The sequence below is a fragment of the Stenella coeruleoalba genome (genome assembly GCF_951394435.1).
Source record: "Stenella coeruleoalba genome assembly, chromosome: 2".
Classification (NCBI taxonomy): domain Eukaryota; kingdom Metazoa; phylum Chordata; class Mammalia; order Artiodactyla; family Delphinidae; genus Stenella; species Stenella coeruleoalba.
Window position 1 is genome coordinate 92,464,027 of NC_137147.1, and position 21,472 is coordinate 92,485,498.

General features: G+C 39.9%; 1 protein-coding gene across 2 annotated transcripts in view; it reads left to right on the top strand.

The window, feature by feature from the left end:
• Positions 1-21,472, top strand: part of SLC27A2 (solute carrier family 27 member 2) — a gene marked incomplete at both ends in the record, with an annotated part of 54,093 nt that overhangs the window by 25,403 nt on the left and 7,218 nt on the right. For both annotated transcript variants that reach the window (XM_079913445.1, XM_079913446.1), the window contains 3 exons: positions 10,604-10,798; positions 20,549-20,639; positions 21,249-21,447. In XM_079913445.1, the coding sequence (XP_079769571.1) occupies positions 10,604-10,798; positions 20,549-20,639; positions 21,249-21,447 (485 nt within the window). The remainder of the gene's footprint in view (positions 1-10,603; positions 10,799-20,548; positions 20,640-21,248; positions 21,448-21,472) is intronic.

Sequence of the window (21,472 nt, forward strand, 5' to 3'; positions counted from 1 at the left end):
AGCTGGGTGAGGACCTTTTCCATAGCACTGGGTGAATCTTGAGGACATTACATTAAGTGAAATAGCCAATCACAAAGAGACGAACAGTGTATGATTCCACTTATATGAGGTACTTAGAGTATTCAAAATCATAGAGACAGAAAGTAGAATAGTGGCTGCTTAGGGCTGCGGGGAAGGGGGGAATAGGGAGGTTAATGGGTATGGAGTTTCCATTTTACAAGATGAAAGGAGTTATGGATATGGATGATTGTGATGGTTGCATAATATTATGAATGTATTTAATACCACTGAACTGTACAGATAAAATAGTTGAGAGTAAATTTTACGTTGTATGTATTTTACCACAATTAAAAAAAAATCACAACAGGAGACCCAGGTTCTATAAATTTAAAGGGAGCTTAAAGAAAGATTGTATTAAAAGGACTTCTCAGAAGTGGATACAGACAATCTTGCAGTCTGCGGAATGGAAACCACAATCACAGAAAGTTAAACAAAATGAAAAGGCAGAGGATTATGTCCCAGATGAATGAACAAGATAAAACCCCAGAAAAACAACTAAGTGAAGTGGAGATAGGCAACCTTCCAGAAAAAGAATTCAGAATAATGATAGTGAAGATGATCCAGGATCTCAGAAGAATGGAGGCAAGGATCAAGAAGATGCAAGAAACATTTAACAAAGACCTAGATGAACTAAAGAACAACCAAACAGAGATGAACAATACAATAACTGAAATGAAAAATACACTAGAAGGAATCAATAGCAAGAATAACTGAGGCAGAAGAACAGATAAGTGACCTGGAAGACAGAATGGTGGAAATCACTGCTGTGGAACAGAATAAAGAAAAAAAAGAAAAGAAATGAAGACAGTCTAAGAGACCTCTGGGACATTAAATGCACCAACATTTGCATTATAGGGGTCCCAGAAGGAGAAGAGATAGAGAAAGGACCTGAGAAAATATTTGAAGAGATAACTGCTGAAAACTTCCCTAACATGGGATACAGAACAGTCGCCCAAGTCCAGGAGGTACAGAGAGTCCCAGGCAGGATAAACCCAAGGAGGAACATGCCGAGACACATAGTAATCAAACTGACAAAAATTAAAGACAAAGAAAAAATATTAAAAGCAACAAGGAAAAAATGACAACATACAAGGGAACTCCCATAAGGTTAACAGCTGATTTCTCAGCAGAAACACTGCAGACCAGAAGGGAGTGGCATGATATATTTAAAGTGATGAAAGGGAAGAACCTACAACCAAGAATAGTCTACCCAGCCAGGCTCTCATTCACACTTGATGGAGAAATCAAAAGCTTTACAAACAAACCAAAGCTAAAGAATTCAGCACCACCAGACGAGCTTTGCAACAAATGCTAAAGGAACTCCTCTAGGCGAGAAAGAGACCAGCAACTTAAAACAACCTTGTACATATATAGACTGCTATATCAAAACCTCATGGGAACAGCAAACCCAAAAACTACAATAGATACAAACACAACACTAAAGATGGTCATCAAACCATAAGAGAAGAGAACTAAAGAGGAAGGGAAGAAAAAAGACCTACAAAAACAAACCCAAAACAATTAAGAAAATGGCAATAGGAACATACATATCAATAATTACCTTAAATGTAAATGGATGAAATGCTCCAACCAAAAGACACAGACTGGCTGAATGGATACAAAAACAAGACCTGTATATTTGCTGTCTACAAAAGACCCACTTCAGACCTAGAGACATATACAGACTGAAAGTGAAGGGATGGAAGAAGGTATTCCATGCAAATGGAAATCACAAGAAAGAGGGAGTAGCAATACTCATATCAGACAAAATAGACTTTAAAAAAAGATTGTTATAAGAGACAGAGAAGGTCACTACATAATGATCAAGAGATCAATCCAAGAAGAAGTTATAACAAGTCTAAATATATATAGACCCAACATAGGATCACCTCAATATATAAGGCAAATACTAACAGCCATAAAGGGAGAAATTAACACAGTAGTTGTGGGGAACTTTAACACCCCACTTTCATCAATGGACAGATCACCCAGAAAGAAAATCAATAACAAAACACAGGCCTTAAATGACACATTGGACCAGATGGACTTAATTGAAATTTATAGAGTTCCATCCCAAAGCAGCAGAATACACATTCTTCTCAAGTGCACACGGATCATTCTCCAGGACCTGACCACGTGCTGGGCCACCAAGTGAGCCTTGGTAAATTTAAGAAAATTTAAATCATATCAAGCATGTTTTCCAGCCACAATGCTATAGATTAGAAATAAACTACAAGGAAAAAAACTGTAAAAAGCACAAACATTTAATTGTGTTTGGAGGCTAAACAATATGCTACTAAACAATCAATGGATCACTGAAGAAATCAAAGAAGAAATAAAAAAATACCTAGAGACAAATGAAAATGAAAGCACAACGATTCAAAACCTATGGGATGCAGCAAAAGCGGTTCTAAGAGGGAAGTTTATAGCAATACAATCTTACCTCAGGAAACAAGAAACATCTCAAATAAACAACCTAACTTTACAGCTAAAGAAACTAGAGAAAGAAGAACAAACAAAACTTAAAGTTAGTAGAAGGAAAGAAATCAAAGATCAGAGCAGAAATAACAGAAATAGAGATAAAGAAAGAAAATGATAGCAAAGATCAATGAAACTAAAAGCTGGTTCTTTGAAAAGATAAACAAAATTGATAAACTTTTAGCCAGACTCATCAAGAAAAAAAGGGAGAGGATTCAAATCAATAAAATTGAAAATGAAAAAGGAGAAGTTACAACTGACACCACAGAAATACAAAGGATCATAAGAGACTACTACAAGCAACTGTATGCCAATAAAATGGACAACCTGGAAGAAATGGACAAATTCTTAGAAAGGTACAATCTCCCAAGACTGAACCAGGAAGAAATAGAAAATATGAAACAGACAAATCACAAGTACTGAAATTGAAACTGATTTTAAAACTCCCAACAAACAAAAGTCCAGGACCTGATGGCTTCACAGGCAAGTTCTATCAAACATTTAGAGAAGAGCTAACACTTATGCATCTGAAACTGTTTCAAAAAATTGCAGAGGAAGGAAAACTCCCAAACTTATTCTGAGGCCACCATCACCCTGATATGAAAACCAGACAAAGATACCACAAAAAAAGAAAATTATGGGCCAAAGTCACTGATGAACATAGGCACAAAAATCCTCAACAAAATACTAGCAATCCAAATCCAAGAATATATTAAAAGGATCATACACCACGATCAAGTGGAATTTATCCCAGGGATACAAGGAAATGAATCAGTGTGATACATCACATCAACAAATTGAAGAATAAAAACCATATGATCATCTCAATAGATGCAGAAAAATCTCTTGACAAAATTGAGCACCCTTTTATGATAAAGACTCTCCAGAAAGTGGGCATACAGGAAACCTACCTCAACATAATAAAAGCCATATACAACAAACCTACAGCTAACATCATACTCAACGGTGAAAAGCTGAAAGCATTGCCTCTAAGATCAGGTACAAAACAAGGATGTCCACTCTCACCACTTTTATTCAACATAATGTTGGAAGTCCTAGCTCCAGCAATCAGAGAAGAAAAAGAAATAAAAGGAATCCAAATTGGAAAAGAAGTTAAACTGTCACTCTTTGCAGATGACATGATTCTATACATAGAAAATCCCAAAGATGCTACCAGAAAACTACTAGAGTTCATCAATGAATTTGGTAAATTTGCTGGTTACAAAATTAATGCACAGAAATCTGTTGCATTTCTATACACTAACAACAAAAGATCAGAAAGAGAAATTCAAGAAACAATCCTATTTACCATCACATCAAAAAGAATAAAATACCTAGGAATAAACCTACCTAAGGAGACAAAAGACCTGTACTCTGAAAACTATAGTAAGACACTGATGAAAGAAATCGAAGACAACACAAACAGATGGAAGGATATACCATGTTCTTGGATTGGAAGAATCAATATTGTCAAAATGACTTTACTATCGAAGGCAATCTACAGATTCTATGTAATCTCCATCAAATTACCGATGGCATCTCTCACAGAACTGGAACCAAAAATCTTAAAATTTGGGTTTGGAAGGGAAAATAAGATAGACCAGAACCCTGAAACAGCTGAATAGACTCAGCTCACCTCCCTTATGTTGTCTGCCTTCCCTCCAAAATTAGGTAACCTCTGTGGTCCTTTCCCAGCCTAAAATGTCTGTCTCTGCACCACCTCCATTCAGATAGAAAACAGAATGGAGGGGGACTTCCCTGGTGGTCCAGTGGTTAAGACTTCATCTTCCAATGCAGGGGATGTGGGTTTGATCCCTGGTTGGGGAACTAAGATCCCACATGCCTCGTGGCCAAAAAACCAAAACATAAAACAGAAGCAATGTTTTAACAAATTCAATAAAGATTTTAAAAATGGTCCACATCAAAAAAGTCTTTAAAAAAAAGAAAACAGAATGGAGGAGTGTGTAGCAGCACAGAGTAGACAGTGGCCAGTTTGTCCAGGACAGGCGTAGACCAGGGGAAAGAGGGACAGAGAGCAGAATCAGGGTAGGTTTGCCAGAGAGGTGAGTTTTGAAGGGTGCAGAAAAGTTTTCCAGCCATGCAGGGAAAGAAGGGCTAATGATTAGCTGGAACAGCATGGCAGAGCAGTGGAATAAAGCACCTGCCATATTGGGAACTGCAAGCAGCATGGCAGGAGGCGAGACTGATTGGCTGGGCCAGGTAACAAGAGTTTTACTGTTCTGAGACTCAAGTGTGAATGTGATAATGCACCACGAAACGGCCTGAGAGTGATGTGGGAGGTGGTTTTTAAAGACAATCCCTTTGGGTACAGTGGGAAGATACACTAGACACAGAAAGCCCTCTTCTGTAAAACGAAGAGGTTGAATTTCACCCTTTTACTCCTGTCAATGGGTGCTTTCTTTTCTCCTCAGGGAGTCAAGCAGAAGTATAGCATATTAGTTGTTAAGGACATGGACTGAGGAATTTTTCTAAGGTGGTGAACAGCTTCTGCCCTTTCACCCCTTGGAAGTCTTCCCCAAAACGAGGAGGACAAGAAAAAGCCACACAAGCTCTATCATCCTAGAAACTAACAGACATTGCAACCAGGAACTACATAGTACAGAGATGTGAAAGATGAAGGTCATTGCCATAGCAGGGCTGAGAGGGGTGAAACTTGAGAGGCAATTACCAACAAGAAGGAAGCTGATTGACTCCCTAAAGCCTGAGAAATTGGAGGTACCAAATACAACTGAAGTTTGGATGAGGTACCAGGCTTGAAAACAGGAGAATTTTTGAAAGTCTGTGTATGAAACAGCTATACCTACTGCTCCTATATCCCACTTCTGTAGGAGACAGGAGGCTTATTCTCTGGAGAAGAGCTAGAGAAGCTTTGAACTCAAGGATCCCAAGAGCAGAGGAGGGCAGCGGTGAGGCACTGAGAGCAGAGATTGAGTAACTGTCTACTTACTGACCAGGGAGACCCCAGCTCCCTTCCCCTGCCCAGCTTCCAGAACTCCAGTAGTCAGTTTATGCTTGCAGGCAAGAGAGCAGAGGAGGGTTATGCTTAGGAAGAACTAAACATTCTCAGAAAAGAAACTGGACATTGGCTCACTGCCCCATTACCAGACAGTGCAGCCAACCTGGCAACAGCCCCTACCTACCACACAAAATGGCTCAAACATCTTTTTGTTGCTTTACTTCTAAATATGAACAGATACCAAAGGAAAGCCTCTAACAGGAAAGATCATTTTCTAAAAAGAAGAAAAAGCACCATCAATTCAAAGAGCAGGAGAAGACTTCCAGAAATCAATAATAATATTCTTAGAAATATTAGAGATTTTATACCCATTAAACAAAAATAGTATGCTATCAAAAAACAAAACAGAGTAAGACCTCCTGAAAGATAAAAATACGATTTAAAAATTACTTAATCCATAGAAAATTTGGAAGATAAAGTTGAGAAATCTTACAGAAAATTGGAGGAAAGACAAAGTGACGGACATGAGGAGAGACAAAATTAAAAAATTAGAGGATCAATCCAAAAGATCCAATATCTGATTAACAAGAAATAGGGAAAAGGATAGTGAAAATGGAGAGGAAATTATTAAAGAAATAATACAATAAAACTTCCCAAAACTGAAAAAAAAAAAAAAAAACTTCCCAAAACTGAAAGACAGATTGAAAGGGCTAATTGAGTACCTAATAAAATGAGTGGAATTTTTTTTTAATTCTTAAAATATACTATGATGATATTTAAGACTATCAAAAAAGAGAGAGAGGGACTTCCCTGGTGGCACAGTGGTTAAGAATCCACCTGCCAGTGCAGGGGACATGGGTTCAATCCCAGGTCCCGGAAGATCCCACATGCTGTGGAGCAACCAAGCCCGTGCACCACAACTACTGAGCCTGCGCTCTAGAGCCCACGAGCCACAACTACTGAGTCCACGGGCCACAACTACTGAAGCCCATGTGCCTAGAGCCCGTGCTCCACAACAGGAGAAGCCACCACACTAAGAAGCCCACGCCCCGCAATAAAGAGTAGCCCCCACTTGCCACAACTAGAAAAAGCCCGCATGCAGCAACAAAGACCCAACGCAGCCAAAAATAAAATTATTTAATTGATTAATTATTTTAAAATGATTGCCTATTTTAAAAAAAGAGAAACAGAGAAGATTCTATAAGAATAACAGTTGACTTGCCAACAGAAACACTCAAGCTGGTAGCTACAGGGAGCAGCGCCTTCAAAATTCTAAGTAAACACTATTACCTATCCAGAATTTCATATCCAACCAAATTATCAATCAAGTATAAAATAAGAATATTTTCAGACATTCAAAGTCTCAAAAAAATCTTACCTCCTGTATACCCTCCTTTAGGAAGTTCCTATAGAAAGTATTCCACCCAAATAGGAGAGTAAAAAAAGAAAAAGGAAGATACAAGATCCAGGAAATAGAGGCAAAGGGTATCCCCAGGCCTGGAAAACAACTCATCCAGATTGGAGCAAAAGGATAAAAGGAAGAAAAATGGAATAAAGGAAATTATATCATCTGATAGAAGGAGGAACATTGTATTTAGATGCTTTTGGAGGGTAAGGAAAGAACTACAAACAGAAACTAAGAAAATGAAGCAAAGGGACAGGGAGGAAATTAATTCCAGGAAAAACAAACATTTGTTCAAGAATTTGTTCATAGTATATTATACTTAGCTCATCAGTGGTGGATTAGGGGCAAAGTAATGTGAGCACTGAATATTGATTTAACCAAAAATTGTGATATTGAAAAATTGGGAGAGAGCTTAATCCCCATCCAGCACAATAGGAAATCATTAAGTAATGTCTAAAGTGATTAATCAAAAGATAGTGGTAAAAGCATTTAATTTAGAAATATGCAGGTGAGAAGAAACAGCTACAGGGGTTAAACATGTCTGCCTCTGGGTGGTAGGCTGAAGGCAAAGGATGAGGACAGATAAGTGGAATAACATTTCTTCATGTAAGTCTTTCAGTACTATTTGGTTCTTAAACTCTGTGTGTGTGTGTCGCTTTTTTTTTGACTAAGGAAAGGAGTGCTCTCCAAAGTCACGTAGATTTGGATTTGAATTTGGGGACAACTGTGTTTCTACCTGTGTGATCTTGGGCAAATTATTTTAAACTTCTCAAAGCTCCGTTTCCTCAATTGTAATATGAGGCAAATACTTGATTACCTCTCACATTTCAGTAGGGCTCCTTAGAACCTTAAGATAATGCAGGGCAATTGCCTGGTACATAGCAAAGCCCTCAGTAAAATTCTCCTGCTTCCTCTGATTACCTGGTGCCCCGCACCCTCTCTGGACACCCTGATCTCTCACCCTTCGTCAGTCATTCAATCCATGGTGGATTAAAATCCCCCAGGTGTGTCTGCATGTTGCACCTCACCTCTAATGTAGAATAGAATGTTCGATCTTTGTTAAAGAAAAATGAGGTGACCCTTGACCTTTGGGAAGTGGCTATGGTGGTGAGGAAATACTGTTTCTTCTTTTGGAGAAACACCAGTACTGTCAGGCCCTGGTGAGCAAAAGCTTAGATGAGAACCAGACATCTCTGAAGCCTCCAGGGCCTCTTGGTTTGTGTCCACAAGCACCGTAAACCCTGCCCTGGTGCTGATGTCCCGGCCATTAACTGTTTGAACAAGGAAGTTGAGGGTTTCCTGGTGGAGGTTATTTCTTCTTTTACTGCAGGAATTGCACTATATGCAAAGCACAGGTCCAGGCATGGTGGATGACAGAGAGAGAGATTAGGCCTCAAAGGAGCTTACAGTCTAATGGGAGAGATAAATGTTCACCACCCATTAGACAAGGAAATGAACTAAGAGGGTGATTGTGGGCTGCATATAGAAGAAGTAAGGTCTCCGGTCTACACACTGGAATGCTACTTTGGAGCTTCTCACGCAGGCCTGGGACCAAGTCAACCCCAGGTCAGGTGGTTATTTTCAAGCAAAAGTAAGTATTCCACAAATATTTGTGATGGTTTATTCTCAGAGTGGCAGTGAGGGACAGCAGTGTGGGGGGCAAGGGTAGCCTCTGGAAAGCTGACAATCCTTGCTGAGGAGAGTAGTGCCTTATGGACTGGATGACCCTATAAACCACTATCCAGGGGGCTTCCCTGGTGGTGCAGTGGTTGAGAGTCCGCCTGCCGATGCAGGGGACACGGGTTCGTGCCCCAGTCCAGGAAGATCCCACATGCCGCGGAGCAGCTGGGCCCATGAGCCATGGCCGCTGAGCCTGCGCATCCGGAGCCTGTGCTCCGCAACGGGAGAGGCCACAACAGTGAGAGGCCCGCCTACCACACACACAAAAAAAACCAACAGAAAAACACTATCCAAACAGGGACATTTGAGAATTAAAGGAGTGTCATTAATAAGCACATCAGGACATCAGGTGTAAACCAGGATCGGCCCTGGCAAACCAGATATATAGCCTCCTGACTTAAAAGTACTTGATAATTAGAAAAGGGAATCGATTCAGTGACTTAGGGACCAATAGAGCTGATGAAGAGAATAGGTTCTCACTCAGCCAGAACAAATAAGTTCATGCAGGTTCAGAAGGCTTCTCAGGTAAGTCTCCTCAACACCCTGGTTAAGAAACATTGGGACAACACACCTAGTCTCTCTCTCTCTACACATTTCCTCCTCAAAAAGACGGCACAAGGGGCCCAGTTTTAACTAGTGAAAGGTATCGTCCGCCTCTCTGGTTAGGACTTCTGAAAGAACCTCGCCACCTGAGTTTTGACCAAGGAGCTACTTAAAAATTAAATGCATACATGCTGCTCCACGGGCTCCTTGGCTTCTCTCACTTGGAAACCAATTCAAGGTTTGTTTGGTTTGGTTTCTAACTGCCGTATCAAAGGTCCTCCCCTTGTCAGAGAACTGCCAGCCTCTCTCTGCAAACGTTTTTTTTCAAAAAGGATCTCGTATTCCAAAATCACTTCACAGTGATGTCACAGAGTAGGAAATAAGGTACAAAATACTCCTTAGAACATTTGCTCTTTTAAGCAAGTTGCTGTTCAGTCAAAGAAATTCACATTTGATAGGAGAGGAGAATCCTAGTTACTTGGTACTTCTCCCCCACTCCGTCCTATTTTCTGTTAGAGTAGAGGTTATCAAGTTACAGATTTTGCAAGTTAAAATTATACTTATTTACCTGTCCCTCCCTCCAGGCTGTGATCTCCTGACATCACATCAAATGCCTTATTAATATAAAATATCATTAAAATTACCCAAGGTTTGGACATATTTGTAGGGCCTCATAAATGGAAAGCAGACCAGCCCTCATCCCCCTCTCTTGCTCATACAAGCTCTGCTTTCAGTTCTAATACCCAAAACAGCCTTTCCTTTGTGATTTTTATTTATAGCAAAGCATATTCCTCCCAGGCCACCTCAGGCAACTGGGAGCCAGCTTCCTCTCTCTCTTCCCCTTCCCATCCCATCAGAACAGTTTCATTGTGCTGGTTCAGCTCTACCCGCTCTTGTGACCACTGGGTCTATCTGTTAGACGAACGCATGATCAAGAGTCTTCTCCCCAGTCCTGCCAGGCCCTCACATGAATTCTCTTGAATGACTGTAGAAAATGATTCTCTCTTTTTGCCTGGACTGTGTTCCCATTTTCTTCCTCACAGTCAAGTGAAGATTATCACTTCAGATTGTGTCAGTCTCTGACAGACCTCTCCCATGGGGCCTTTCCTTTCTGGCAATTCTCTGAGATCCACCAGCCTCATCAAGAAAACAATCAACACATGACTTAAGCTTTAGATTGGATGTGGGTTAAATGCTGGCATCACTTAGTTCTGTCAAGTGACAAATCAAAATGGGAAAATCCAAGCCTTTCAACTATTAAATCAGAGTTCCCACTGTCGGCCCATACTGTGAGTGTTGGTAGGCGGTGGGACGTGTAATATTTGTGGATGACAGAAAAGGCATGCACTAAGGTCAGCTCATAACCAACATAAATATGTAGAAACGTAAAGGCCACTATTAATATGTAAGTACAGGCTCCAAAGATGTTTCAGCTTGGTCTCTTCTTCGTCCCGCTACAGAAACCAAACGATCGTGACCATAAAGTGAGAATGGCATTGGGAAATGGCTTGCGAGGAGATGTGTGGAGAGAATTCATCAAGAGATTTGGGGACATTCACATTTATGAGTTCTATGCTTCCACTGAAGGCAATATCGGATTTATGAATTACACGAGAAAAGTCGGTGCTGTTGGAAGAGTAAACTACCTACTGAGAGTAAGTACATTGAAAAATGAGGGCAGCCAGCTTTCAGCACATGGAGATTTCTTAAAAGCTATGTCATGATGATGTTATCATCAGAATCCCATGCAGTCTCAGAGCCATGGCCCATTCGTATCACCAAGAGAGGTTTTGCTCAGGCTCTGTGACAATGACCTAAAAATGACAGGGTCCTCGAATTTTAAAATATTAATTTCTATTAATAACAACCCATTATGCCTTTGCCATCTGCAACTTCTGTGAAGTCTTCTAATGCCATTTATACTTGTATTTGTTAAAACACCTGAAGGTTACCAGTTCTGTATGTTTACTATACACCGTGAAATGTGGTACTTCCCTTTCATCACACTGTACGTTACCACCACCAGGGGAATTTTTTATACATATAGGTGCAGGGCCCCCACCCCCTGAGCTTTGGATTCAATTGTTCTGAGGGGGGGCCCAGGCATCAGTGTTTTCTTAAAGCTGTTCAGCCAGGGTTAAGAACCACTCCTTCAAGATAACCAGGGTGCATCCAAGTTGTAGGATCTTGTAAACATTTGTTTTCACCTAGTAACTACACCAGAAAGATATTTCTTATGTGTAAGCCAGCTCTCACAGCATTCTCTTTTCCCTCTCATTTTATTGCCTCACCTCCAGACAATCTCTTTGCCTTTTATTGTGCTCGAGCAGTCAGTCTTCCAGATGACCACCTATTCTGCAAAATTCCAGAAATATTCAGCAAATGCTGAACCTTCACTTGCTTGAGCAGTCATTACTGTGGTTATGCCTTGGGCAGCTCATCCTGCCTGGGCATGAAACAGCCACACCAGAGCTCCCAGGCAACCTGTGTCCCCGGGGACTGACCAGCAAAGTACAGAGGACAATAGTCCATGTGCATAAGAGATCTGGCCCAAGAGATCAAATTCCACTACCATCACAGACTAGCCCAAGGTCATGCCCTTTGTGTTACTTAGGCCTCAAATTCAGAATCTATAAAAGAGACAGGAAGAGAAAATATAGAGCCTAGTGCCTGGCCCAAACTCAGTGTAATAAGGGAAGAGAGTTCTTGAAAGGATTACATTAAATAGGATATAACCCAATGCCTGTCATATAATAGCCTTGAAGAGTTATTAGTTGTAAAGTTTATTACTGTTCCATTCCTTGTATTCTGGCCTGATCTCCAGGCATTCCCAAGTCCAAGGAACCTCTCTAACAACAGCTAAACCTACACTACACATGTCCCTCCACTGTGTTCCACACCTGCGCCATCCAATACAGTAGCCACTAGCTACATGTAGCTATTTAAATTATGTAAACTTTTAATCAGTTCTTCATTCACCCTAGCCACATTTCAAGTGCTCAGTAGCCACATGTGTTTAGTGATGACCACGTTGAGTAGTACAGTTATAGGACATTTCCATCATCACAGAAAATTCTACTGGGCAGCACTACTACAGACTGAGAATCAATTTCCTACTCCCCACTGGAATCGCTGCTGAGAGGGTTAATCTTCTCTAGTTAGCATCAGGCCAACCTGAACCAGCCCAAACCTAGATACCCAGGCTAAATGCAGTTCACAACAAGAGAGGGCAGAAAGCTGAGCTGACGCCTGGTGCAAGCTATCTATGTTGTCACTACTAACCCTCAGAAAACGTGAGTTGCAGGGAAACTTTCATTTCAAACTAAACCTGAGGACCCGAGAAATTGATGCTGTATATTACTAGTTCTTTGCTTCTCATCCATTGATTGCCATGTTTTATTGTCAGTTTTTCTACTTTAAACAAAACCATATATTTTAACTAGAAAAAAAGGAAGACGATGACCCTGCATTTGATGAGGAAAAAAGCATTACTTACCAACCCAAATTTTTTTTACATTCTTGCAAATAAACAAGTTCTACATTTGTTGAATATGAATGCTATTTGGTTTCTAATGGTTAACTGCTACTACCAAAGCATATGATTGGTTAATTTATCATACAGATTTGAAAACAATTTGAAATGGACATAGTAATCATGGTTAATAATTAAATCTAAACACTGCCACATTTGTATTTTGTTGCCAATATAGAAAATAGTATACTTATTGCTCTTACTGAATTAAATTTAAATTCTTATGCCCTTGAATTATAGTAACATGAAATATGGTGGAATTTTAATAATTTTATAGCCATGGGCATGAAACAAAGTATACCATTATATCATTGAATCTTAAATGTATTGGAGAACATGTCCCTGGAATGCAAAACATCTAACAGTAGTGGATAAAGGTTAAACAAGATTTTTTTAATAACATTTTTATTGGAGTATAATTGCTTTACAATGGTGTGTTAGTTTCTGCTTTATAACAAAGTGAATCAGTTATACATAAACATATATCCCCATATCTCTTCCCTCCTGCGTCTCCTTCTCTCCCACCCTCCCTATCCCACCCCTCTAGGTGGTCACAAAGCACCGAGCTGATCTCCCTGTGCTATGCGGCTGCTTCCCACTAGCTATCTATTTTACATTTGGTAGTATATATATGTCCATATGTACACTACCACTCTCTCACTTTGTCCCAGCTTACCCTTCCCCCTCCAGTGTCCTCAAGTCCATTCTCTAGTAGGTCTGCGTCTTTATTCCTGTCATGCCACTAGGTTCTTCATGACCATTCATCTGTTGATGGACACTTAGGTTGCTTCCATGTGCTGGCTATTGTAAATAGAGCTGCAATGAACATTGTGATACATGACTGTTTTTGAATTATGGTTTTCTCAGGGTATATGCCCAGTAGTGGGATTGCTGGGTCGTATGGTAGTTCTATTTGTAGTTTTTTAAGGAACCTCCATCGGCTGTATCAATTTACCACCAACAGTGCAAGAGGGTTCCCTTTTCTCCACACCCTCTCCAGCATTTACTGTTGGTAGATTTTTTAATGATAGCCATTCTGATTGGTGTGAGGTGATACCTCATTGCACTTTTGATTTGCATTTCTCTAATGATTAGTGATGTTGAGCATCCTTTCATGTGTTTGTTCACTATCTGTATATCTTCTTTAGAGAAATGTTTATTTAGGTCTTCGGCCCATTTTTGGATTGGGTTGTTTGTTTTTCTGATATTGAGCTGCATGAGCTGCTTGTAAATTATTGAGATTAATCTTTTGTCAGCTGCTTCATTTGCAAATATTTTCTCCCATTCTGAGTGTTGTCTTTTCACCTTGTTTATGTTTCCTTTGCAGTGCAAAAGCTTTTAAGTTTCATTAGGTCCCATTTGTTTATTTTTGTTTTTATTTCCATTACTCTAGGAGGTGGGTCAAAAAGGATCTTGCTGTGATTGTTGTCAGAGTGTTCTGCCTATCTTTTCCTCTAAGAGTTTTATAGTGTCTGGCCTTACATTTAGGTCTTTAATCCATTTTGAGTTTATTTTTGTGTATGGTGTTAGGGAGTGTTCTAATTTCATTCTTTTACATGTAGCTATCCAGTTTTCCCAGCACCACTTATTGAAGAGGCTGTCATTTCTCCATTGTATACTCTTGCCTCCTTTGTCAAAAATAAGGTGACCATATGTTCGTGGGTTTATCTCTGGGCCTTCAATCCTGTTCCATTGATCTATATTTCTGTTTTTGTGCCAGTACCATATTGTCTTGATTACTTTAGCTTTGTAGTATAATCTGAAGTCCAGGAGCCTGATTTGTCCAGCTCCATTTTTCTTCTCTAGATTGCTTTGGTTATTCCGGGTCTTTTGTGTTTCCATACAAACTGTGAAAGTTTTTGCTCTAGTTCTGTGAAAAATACCATTTGTAATTTGATAGGGATTGCATTGAATCTGTAGACTGCTTTGGGTAGTAGAGTCATTTCCACAATGTTGAATCTTCCAATCCAAGAACATAATATATCTCTCCATCTGTTTGTATCATCTTTAATTTCTTTCATCAGTGTCTTATAATTTTCTGCATACAGGTCTTTTGTGTCCTTAGGTAGGTTTATTCCCAGCTATTTTATTCTTTTTGTTGCAATGGTAAATAGGAGTGTTTTCTTAATTTCTCTTTCAGATTTTTCATCATTAGTGTATAGGAATGCCAGAGATTTCTGTGCATTAATTTTGTATCCTGCAAATTTACCAAATTCATTGATTAGCTCTGGTAGTTTTCTGGTCGCATCTTTAGGATTTTCTATGTATAGTATCACGTCATCTGCAAACAGTGACAGTTTTACTTCTTCTTTTCTGATTTGGATTCCTTTTATTTCTTTTTCTTCTTTGATTGCTGTGGCTAAAACTTCCAAAACTATGTTGAATAATAGTGGTGAGAGTGGGCAACCTTGTCTTGTTCCTAATCTTAGCAGAAATGGTCTTAATTTTTCACCATTGAGAATGATGTTGGCTGTGGGTTTGTCATATATGTCCTTTATTATGTTGAGGTAAGTTCCCTCTATGCCTACTTTCTGGAGAGTTTTTATCATAAATGGGGGTTGAATTTTGTCAAAAGCTTTTTCTGCATCTATTGAGATGATCATATGGTTTTTATCCTTCAATTTGTTAATATGGAGTATCAGACTGATTGATTTGCATATATTGAAGAATCCTTGCATTCCTGGGATAAACCCCACTTGATCATAGTGTATGACCCTTTTAATTTGCTGTTGAATTCTGTTTCCTAGTATTTTGTTCAGGATTTTTGCATCTATGTTCATCAGTGATACTGGCCTGTAATTTTCTTTCTTTGTGACATCTTTGTCTGGTTTTGGTATCAGGGTGATGGTGGCCTCACAGAATGAGCTTGGGAGTGTTCCTCCATCTGCTATATCTTGGATGAGTTTGAGAAGGATAGGTGTTAGCTCTTCTCTAAATGTTTGATAGAATTCTCCTGTGAAGCCATCTGGTCCTGAACTTTTGTTTCTTGGAAGATTTTTAATCACAGTTTCAATTTCAGTGCTTGTGATTGGTCTGCTTATATTTTCTATTTCTTCCTGGTTCAGTCTCGGAAGGTTGTGCTTTTCTAAGAATTTGTCCATTTCTTCCAGGTCATCCATTTTATTGGCATAGAGTTGCTTGTAGTAATCTCTCATGATCCTTTGTATTTCTGCAGTGTCAGTTGTTACTTCTTTTTTCTTTTCTAATTCTATTGATTTGAGTCTTCTTTTTTCTCTTGATGAGTCTGGCTAATGGTTTATCAATTTTGTTTACCTTCTCAAAGAACCAGCTTTTAGTTTTATTTGCTATCATTGCCATCAGTTCTTTTTCATTTATTTCTGATCTGATCTTTATGATTTATCTCCTTCTGCTAACTTTGGGGGTTTTTTGCTCTTCTTTCTCTAATTGCCTTAGGTGTAAGGTTAGGTTGTTTATTTGAGATGTTTCTTGTTTCTTGAGGTAGGATTGTATTGCTATAAACTTCCTTCTTAGAACTGCTTTTGCTGCATCCCATAGGTTTTGCGTCATCGTGTTTTCATTGTCATTTGTTTTTAGGTATTTTTTGTTTTCCTCTTTAATTTCGTCAGTGATCTCTTGGCTATTAAGTGGTGTATTGTTTAGCCTCCATGTATTTCTATTTTTTACAGAATTTTTCCTATAATTGATATCTAGTCTCATAGCATTGTGGTTGGAAAAGATACTTGATACAATTTCGATTTTTTTTAATTTACCAAGGCTTGATTTGTGACCCAAGATGTGATCTATCCTGGAGAATGTTCCATGAGCACTTGAGAAGAAAGTGTATTCTGTTGTTTTTGGATGGAATGTCATATAAATATCAGTTAAGCCCATCTTGTTTAATGTATCATTTAAAGCTTGTGTTTCCTTATTTATTTTTATTTTGAATGATCTGTCCATTGGTGCAAGTGGGGTGTTAAAGTCCCCTACGGATTGTGTTACCATCGATTTCCCCTTTTATGGCTGTTAGTATTTGCCTTATGTATTGAGGTGCTCCTATGTTGGGTGCATAAATATTTACAATTGTTATATCTTCTTCTTGGATTGATCCCTTGATCATTATGTAGTGTCCTTCTTTGTCTCTTCTAATAGTCTTTGTTTAAAAGTCTATTTTGTCTGATATGAGAATTTCTACTCCAGTTTTCTTTTGATTTCCATTTGCATGGAGTATCTTCTTCCATCCCCTCACTTTCAGTCTGTTTGTGTCCCTAGGTCTGAAGTGGGTCTCTTGTAGACAGCATATATATGGGTCTTGTTTTTGTATCCATTCAGCCAGTCTATGTCTTTTGGTTAGAACATTTAATCCATTTACATGTAAGGTAATTATCGATATGTATGTCCCTATTACCATTTTAATTGTTTTGGGTTTGTTATTATAGGTCTTTTCCTTCTCTTGTGCTTCCTGCCTAGGGAAGTTCCTTTAGCATTTGTTGTAGAGCTGGTTTGGTGGTGCTGAATTCTCTTAGCTTTTGCTTGTATGTAAAGATTTTAATTTCTCTGTTGAATTTGAATGAGACTCTTGCTAGGGAGAGTAATCTTCGTTGTAGGCTTTTCCCTTTCATCACTTTAAATATGTTCTGCCACTGTCTTCTGGCTTGCAGAGTTTCTGCTGAAAGATCGGCTGTTAACCTTATGGGGATTCCCTTGTATGTTATTTGTTGTTTTTCCCTTGCTGCTTTTAATATTTTTTCTTTGTATTTTATTTTTGATAGTTTGATTAATATGTGTCTTGGCGTGTTTCTCCTTGGATTTATCCTGTATGGGACTCTCTGTGCTTCCTGGACTTGGGTGGCTATTTCCTTTCTCATATTAGGGAAGTTTTCAACTATAATCCCTTCAAATATTTCTCAGTCCCTTTCTTTTTCTCTTCTTCTGGGACCCCTATAATTCAAATGTTGGTGTGTTTAATGTTGTCCCAGAGGTCTCTGAGACTGTTTTCAATTCTTTTCATTCTTTTTTCTTTATTCTGCCCTGCAGTAATTATTTGCACTATTTTATCTTCCAGGTCACTTGTCTGTTCTTCTGCCTCAGTTATTCTGCTATTGATTCCTTCTAGAGAATTTTTAATTTCATTTATTGTGTTGTTCATCACTGTTTGTTTGCTTTTTACTTCTTCTAGGTCCTTTTTAAACGTTTCTTGTATTTTCTCCATTCTATTTCCAAGATTTTGGATCATCTTTACTATCATGACTCTGAATTCTTTTTCAGGTAGACTGCCTATTTCTTCCTCATTTCTTAGCTCTGGTGGGTTTTTACCTTGCTCCTGCATCTGCTGCGTATTTCTCTGTCTTCTCATTTTGCTTAACTTACTGTGTTTGTGGTCTCCTTTTCACAGGCTGCAGGTTTGTCGTTCCCATTGTTTCTGGTGTCTGCCCCAGTGGGTTAGGTTTGTTTAGTGTGTTGTGTAGCCTTCCTGGTGGAGGGGACTGGTGCCTGTGTTTTGGTAAATGAGGCTGGATCTTGTCTTTCTGGTGGGCAGGACCGCAACTGGTGGTGTGTTTTGGGGTGTCTGTGACCTTATTATGATTTTAGGCAGCCTCTCTGCTAATGGGTGGGGTTGTGTTCCTGTCTTGCTAGTTGTTTCGCATGGGTTGTCCAGCACTGGAGCTTGCTGGTCATTCAGTGGAGCTGGGTCTTAGCGTTGAGACAGATATCTCTGGGAGACCTCTCATCAATTGATATCATGAGGGGCTGGGAGGTCTCTAGTGAACCAATGTCCTGAACTCGGCTCTCCCACCTCAGAGGCACAGGCCTGACACCTGGCCAGAGCACCAAGACCCTATCAGCCACATGGCTCAGAAGAACAGGGAGAAAAAAAGAAAGAAAATAATAAAATAAAAGAAAGTTATTAAAATTAAAAATAATTACTAAAAACAAAAAATTAAAAAGTAATAAAAAAGGAAAGAAAGAAGAGAGCAACCAAACCAAAAAAGAAATCCACCAATGATAACAAGCTCTAAAAACTAACTGTAGTTAAAGAAAGAACAACAAGAAAAAAAGCAGACAGACAGAACCCTAGGACAAATGGTAAAAGCAAAGCTATACAGACAAAATTACAGAAAGAAGCATACCCATACACACTCACAAAAAGAGAAAAAGGAATAAAATATATATATCATTGCTCCCAAAGTCCACTGCCTCAATTTAAGATGATTATTTGTCTATTCATGTATTCCACAGATGCAGGGTACATCAAGTTGATTGTGGAGATTCAATCCGCGGCTCCTGAGGCTGCTGGGAGGGATTTCCCTTTCTCTTCTTTGTTCGCACAGCTCCTGGGGTTCAGCTTTGGATTTGGCCCCACCTCTGCATGTAGGTCGCCTGAGGGCGTCTGTTCTTTGCTCAGACAGGATGGGGTTAAAGGAGCAGCTGATTCAGGGGCTCTGGCTCACTCAGGCCAGGGGGAGGGAGGGGTACGGATGCAGGGTGAGCCTGCAGCGGCAGAGGCCAGCATGACGTTGCACCAGCCTGAGGCGTGCCGTGTGTTGTCCCCGGGAGGTTGTCCCTGGATCACGGGACCCTGGCAGTGGCGGACTGCACAGGCTTCCGGGAGCGGAGGTGTGGATAGTGACCTGTGCTTGCACACAGGCTTCTTGGTGGCGGCAGCAGAGGCCTTAGCGTCTCATGCCCGTCTCTGGGGTCCGCGCTGATAGCCGCGGCTTGCACCCGTCTCTGGAGCTCATTTAGGCAGTGCTCTGAATCCCCTCTCCTCGCGCACCCCAAAACAATGGTCTCTTGCCTCTTAGGCAGGTCCAGACTTTTTCCCAGACTCCCTCCCGGCTAGCCGTGGCGCACTAACCCCTTCAGGCTGTGTTCACGCCGCCAGTCCTCTCCCTGCACTCCGACCGAAGCCCGAGCCTCAGCTCCCAGCCCCCACCCGCCCCGGCGTGTGAGCAGACACCTCTTGGGCTGCTGAGTGCCGGTCGGCACCTATCCTCTGTGCGGGAATCTCTCCGCTTTGCCCTCCGCACCCTGTGACTGCGCTCTCCTCTGCGGCTCCAAAGCTTCCCCACTGCGCAATCCACAGTCTCGGCCCGCAAAGGGGCTTCTAGTGTGTGGAAACCTTTCCTCCTTCACAGCTCCCTACCTCTGGTGCAGGTTCCGTCCGTATCATTTTGTCTCTGGTTATTCTTTTTTCTTTTGCCCTACCTGTGTACGTGGGGAGTTTCTTACCTTTTGGGAAGTCTGAGGTCTTCTACCAGCATTCAGTAGGTGTTCTGTACGAGCAGTTCCACGTGTAGATGTATTTCTGATGTATTTGTGGGGAGGAAGGCGATCTCCACATCTCACTCCTTCGCCATCTTGAAGGTCTCCCCTAAACAAGATTTTAAAAGCCCACATGTGATGTGTCCACCAAAACACATGCATGAGAATGTTCATAACAGCTTTATATTTAATAGTCTAAAACTAGAAACATCCAAATGTCCATTAACAGGAGAAGAGATAAATAAATTGTGGTATAGTCATACAAGGAAAGTTGCATGGCAATAAAAAGTACACCACTGACACAAACACCAACAGGGAGGGATGGATATCACAGACATTATGCTGAGTGAAAGCAGCAGATACTAAGGCATATATTTATTTCACTTATTTGATGCTTAAGACTACTTGATGGCAATAAAAGAATAGTGACTTGACAGAAAGGGGCAGGAGGAAACTTCTTACGGTAATGAAAACGTTTAGTATCTTGATCTGGGCAGTAGTTACATAAGGGTATGCATATGCAAAAATTCATCAAGCTGTACACTTAAAGTATGTGCACTTTGTATGCTTTATGTATGCTATGCCACAATAAAAAAGAATAAGTTGTGAAAGAATATGTGCTCAGAATGATCCATTTTAATTTTGCTAGAAAGTCATAACTTATGAGCTGATTAAATATGATGTGGAGAAAGATGAACCCGTTCGAGATGGAAATGGATATTGCATCAAAGTTCCCAAAGGTACAGTGGATTTTTGTTCAATTAACCTGTGCCTTTTCTTACCTTAACCAAGTGACTCTTAAGAACTAACATATCACAGCTAAAATGAACACATGGTAAAATTTATCAGAGTGGGGGAAAAAAAGAGGTTTATTTTCGTACTCTTGGAAATAGATAAATTCCAAAAGATAGTAATTTACCACTACACGTAATATAACTATAATTTGAAAGCTAGCTTAATAATTTCTTGATTATGAGGTAAGCATTTTGCAGAAGCGGATATGTAATTATGGTTGCAAAACTACGGTTAGCTTCAGCGGACCTTTCCTTTAAGCTTAAACTACTATGCGTTTGTCTAATTGTGTGTGTAAATCATTATTCAGTGAAAGATTAGTATTAAAAGAATTACAAATGTGTGACCATAGAGAATAATGTACTCTGTGTGTGTGTGCATGGTGTATATATGTGTGTATATGATATACATGGAAATACATGTACACATGCATGTAAAATGACTTCCTGCAGCCAGCTTGTTGCCACTGGGTTGTATGGCATCAGTTTTAAAAGGTTAATACTAAAAGTTGCCTACTGCTGGTACATAAAATAACAATTTACTTTCTTCTGTCTTAGGTGAAGTTGGACTCCTGGTTTGCAGAATCACACAACTCACACCATTTAGTGGCTATGCTGGAGGAAAGTCTCAGACAGAGAAGAAAAAACTGAGAGATGTCTTTAAGAAAGGAGACCTCTATTTCAACAGTGGAGATCTCTTAATGATGGACCACGAAAATTTTATCTACTTCCACGACAGAGTTGGAGATACATTCCGGTTGGTTTCTCTGAATTATTGAGCC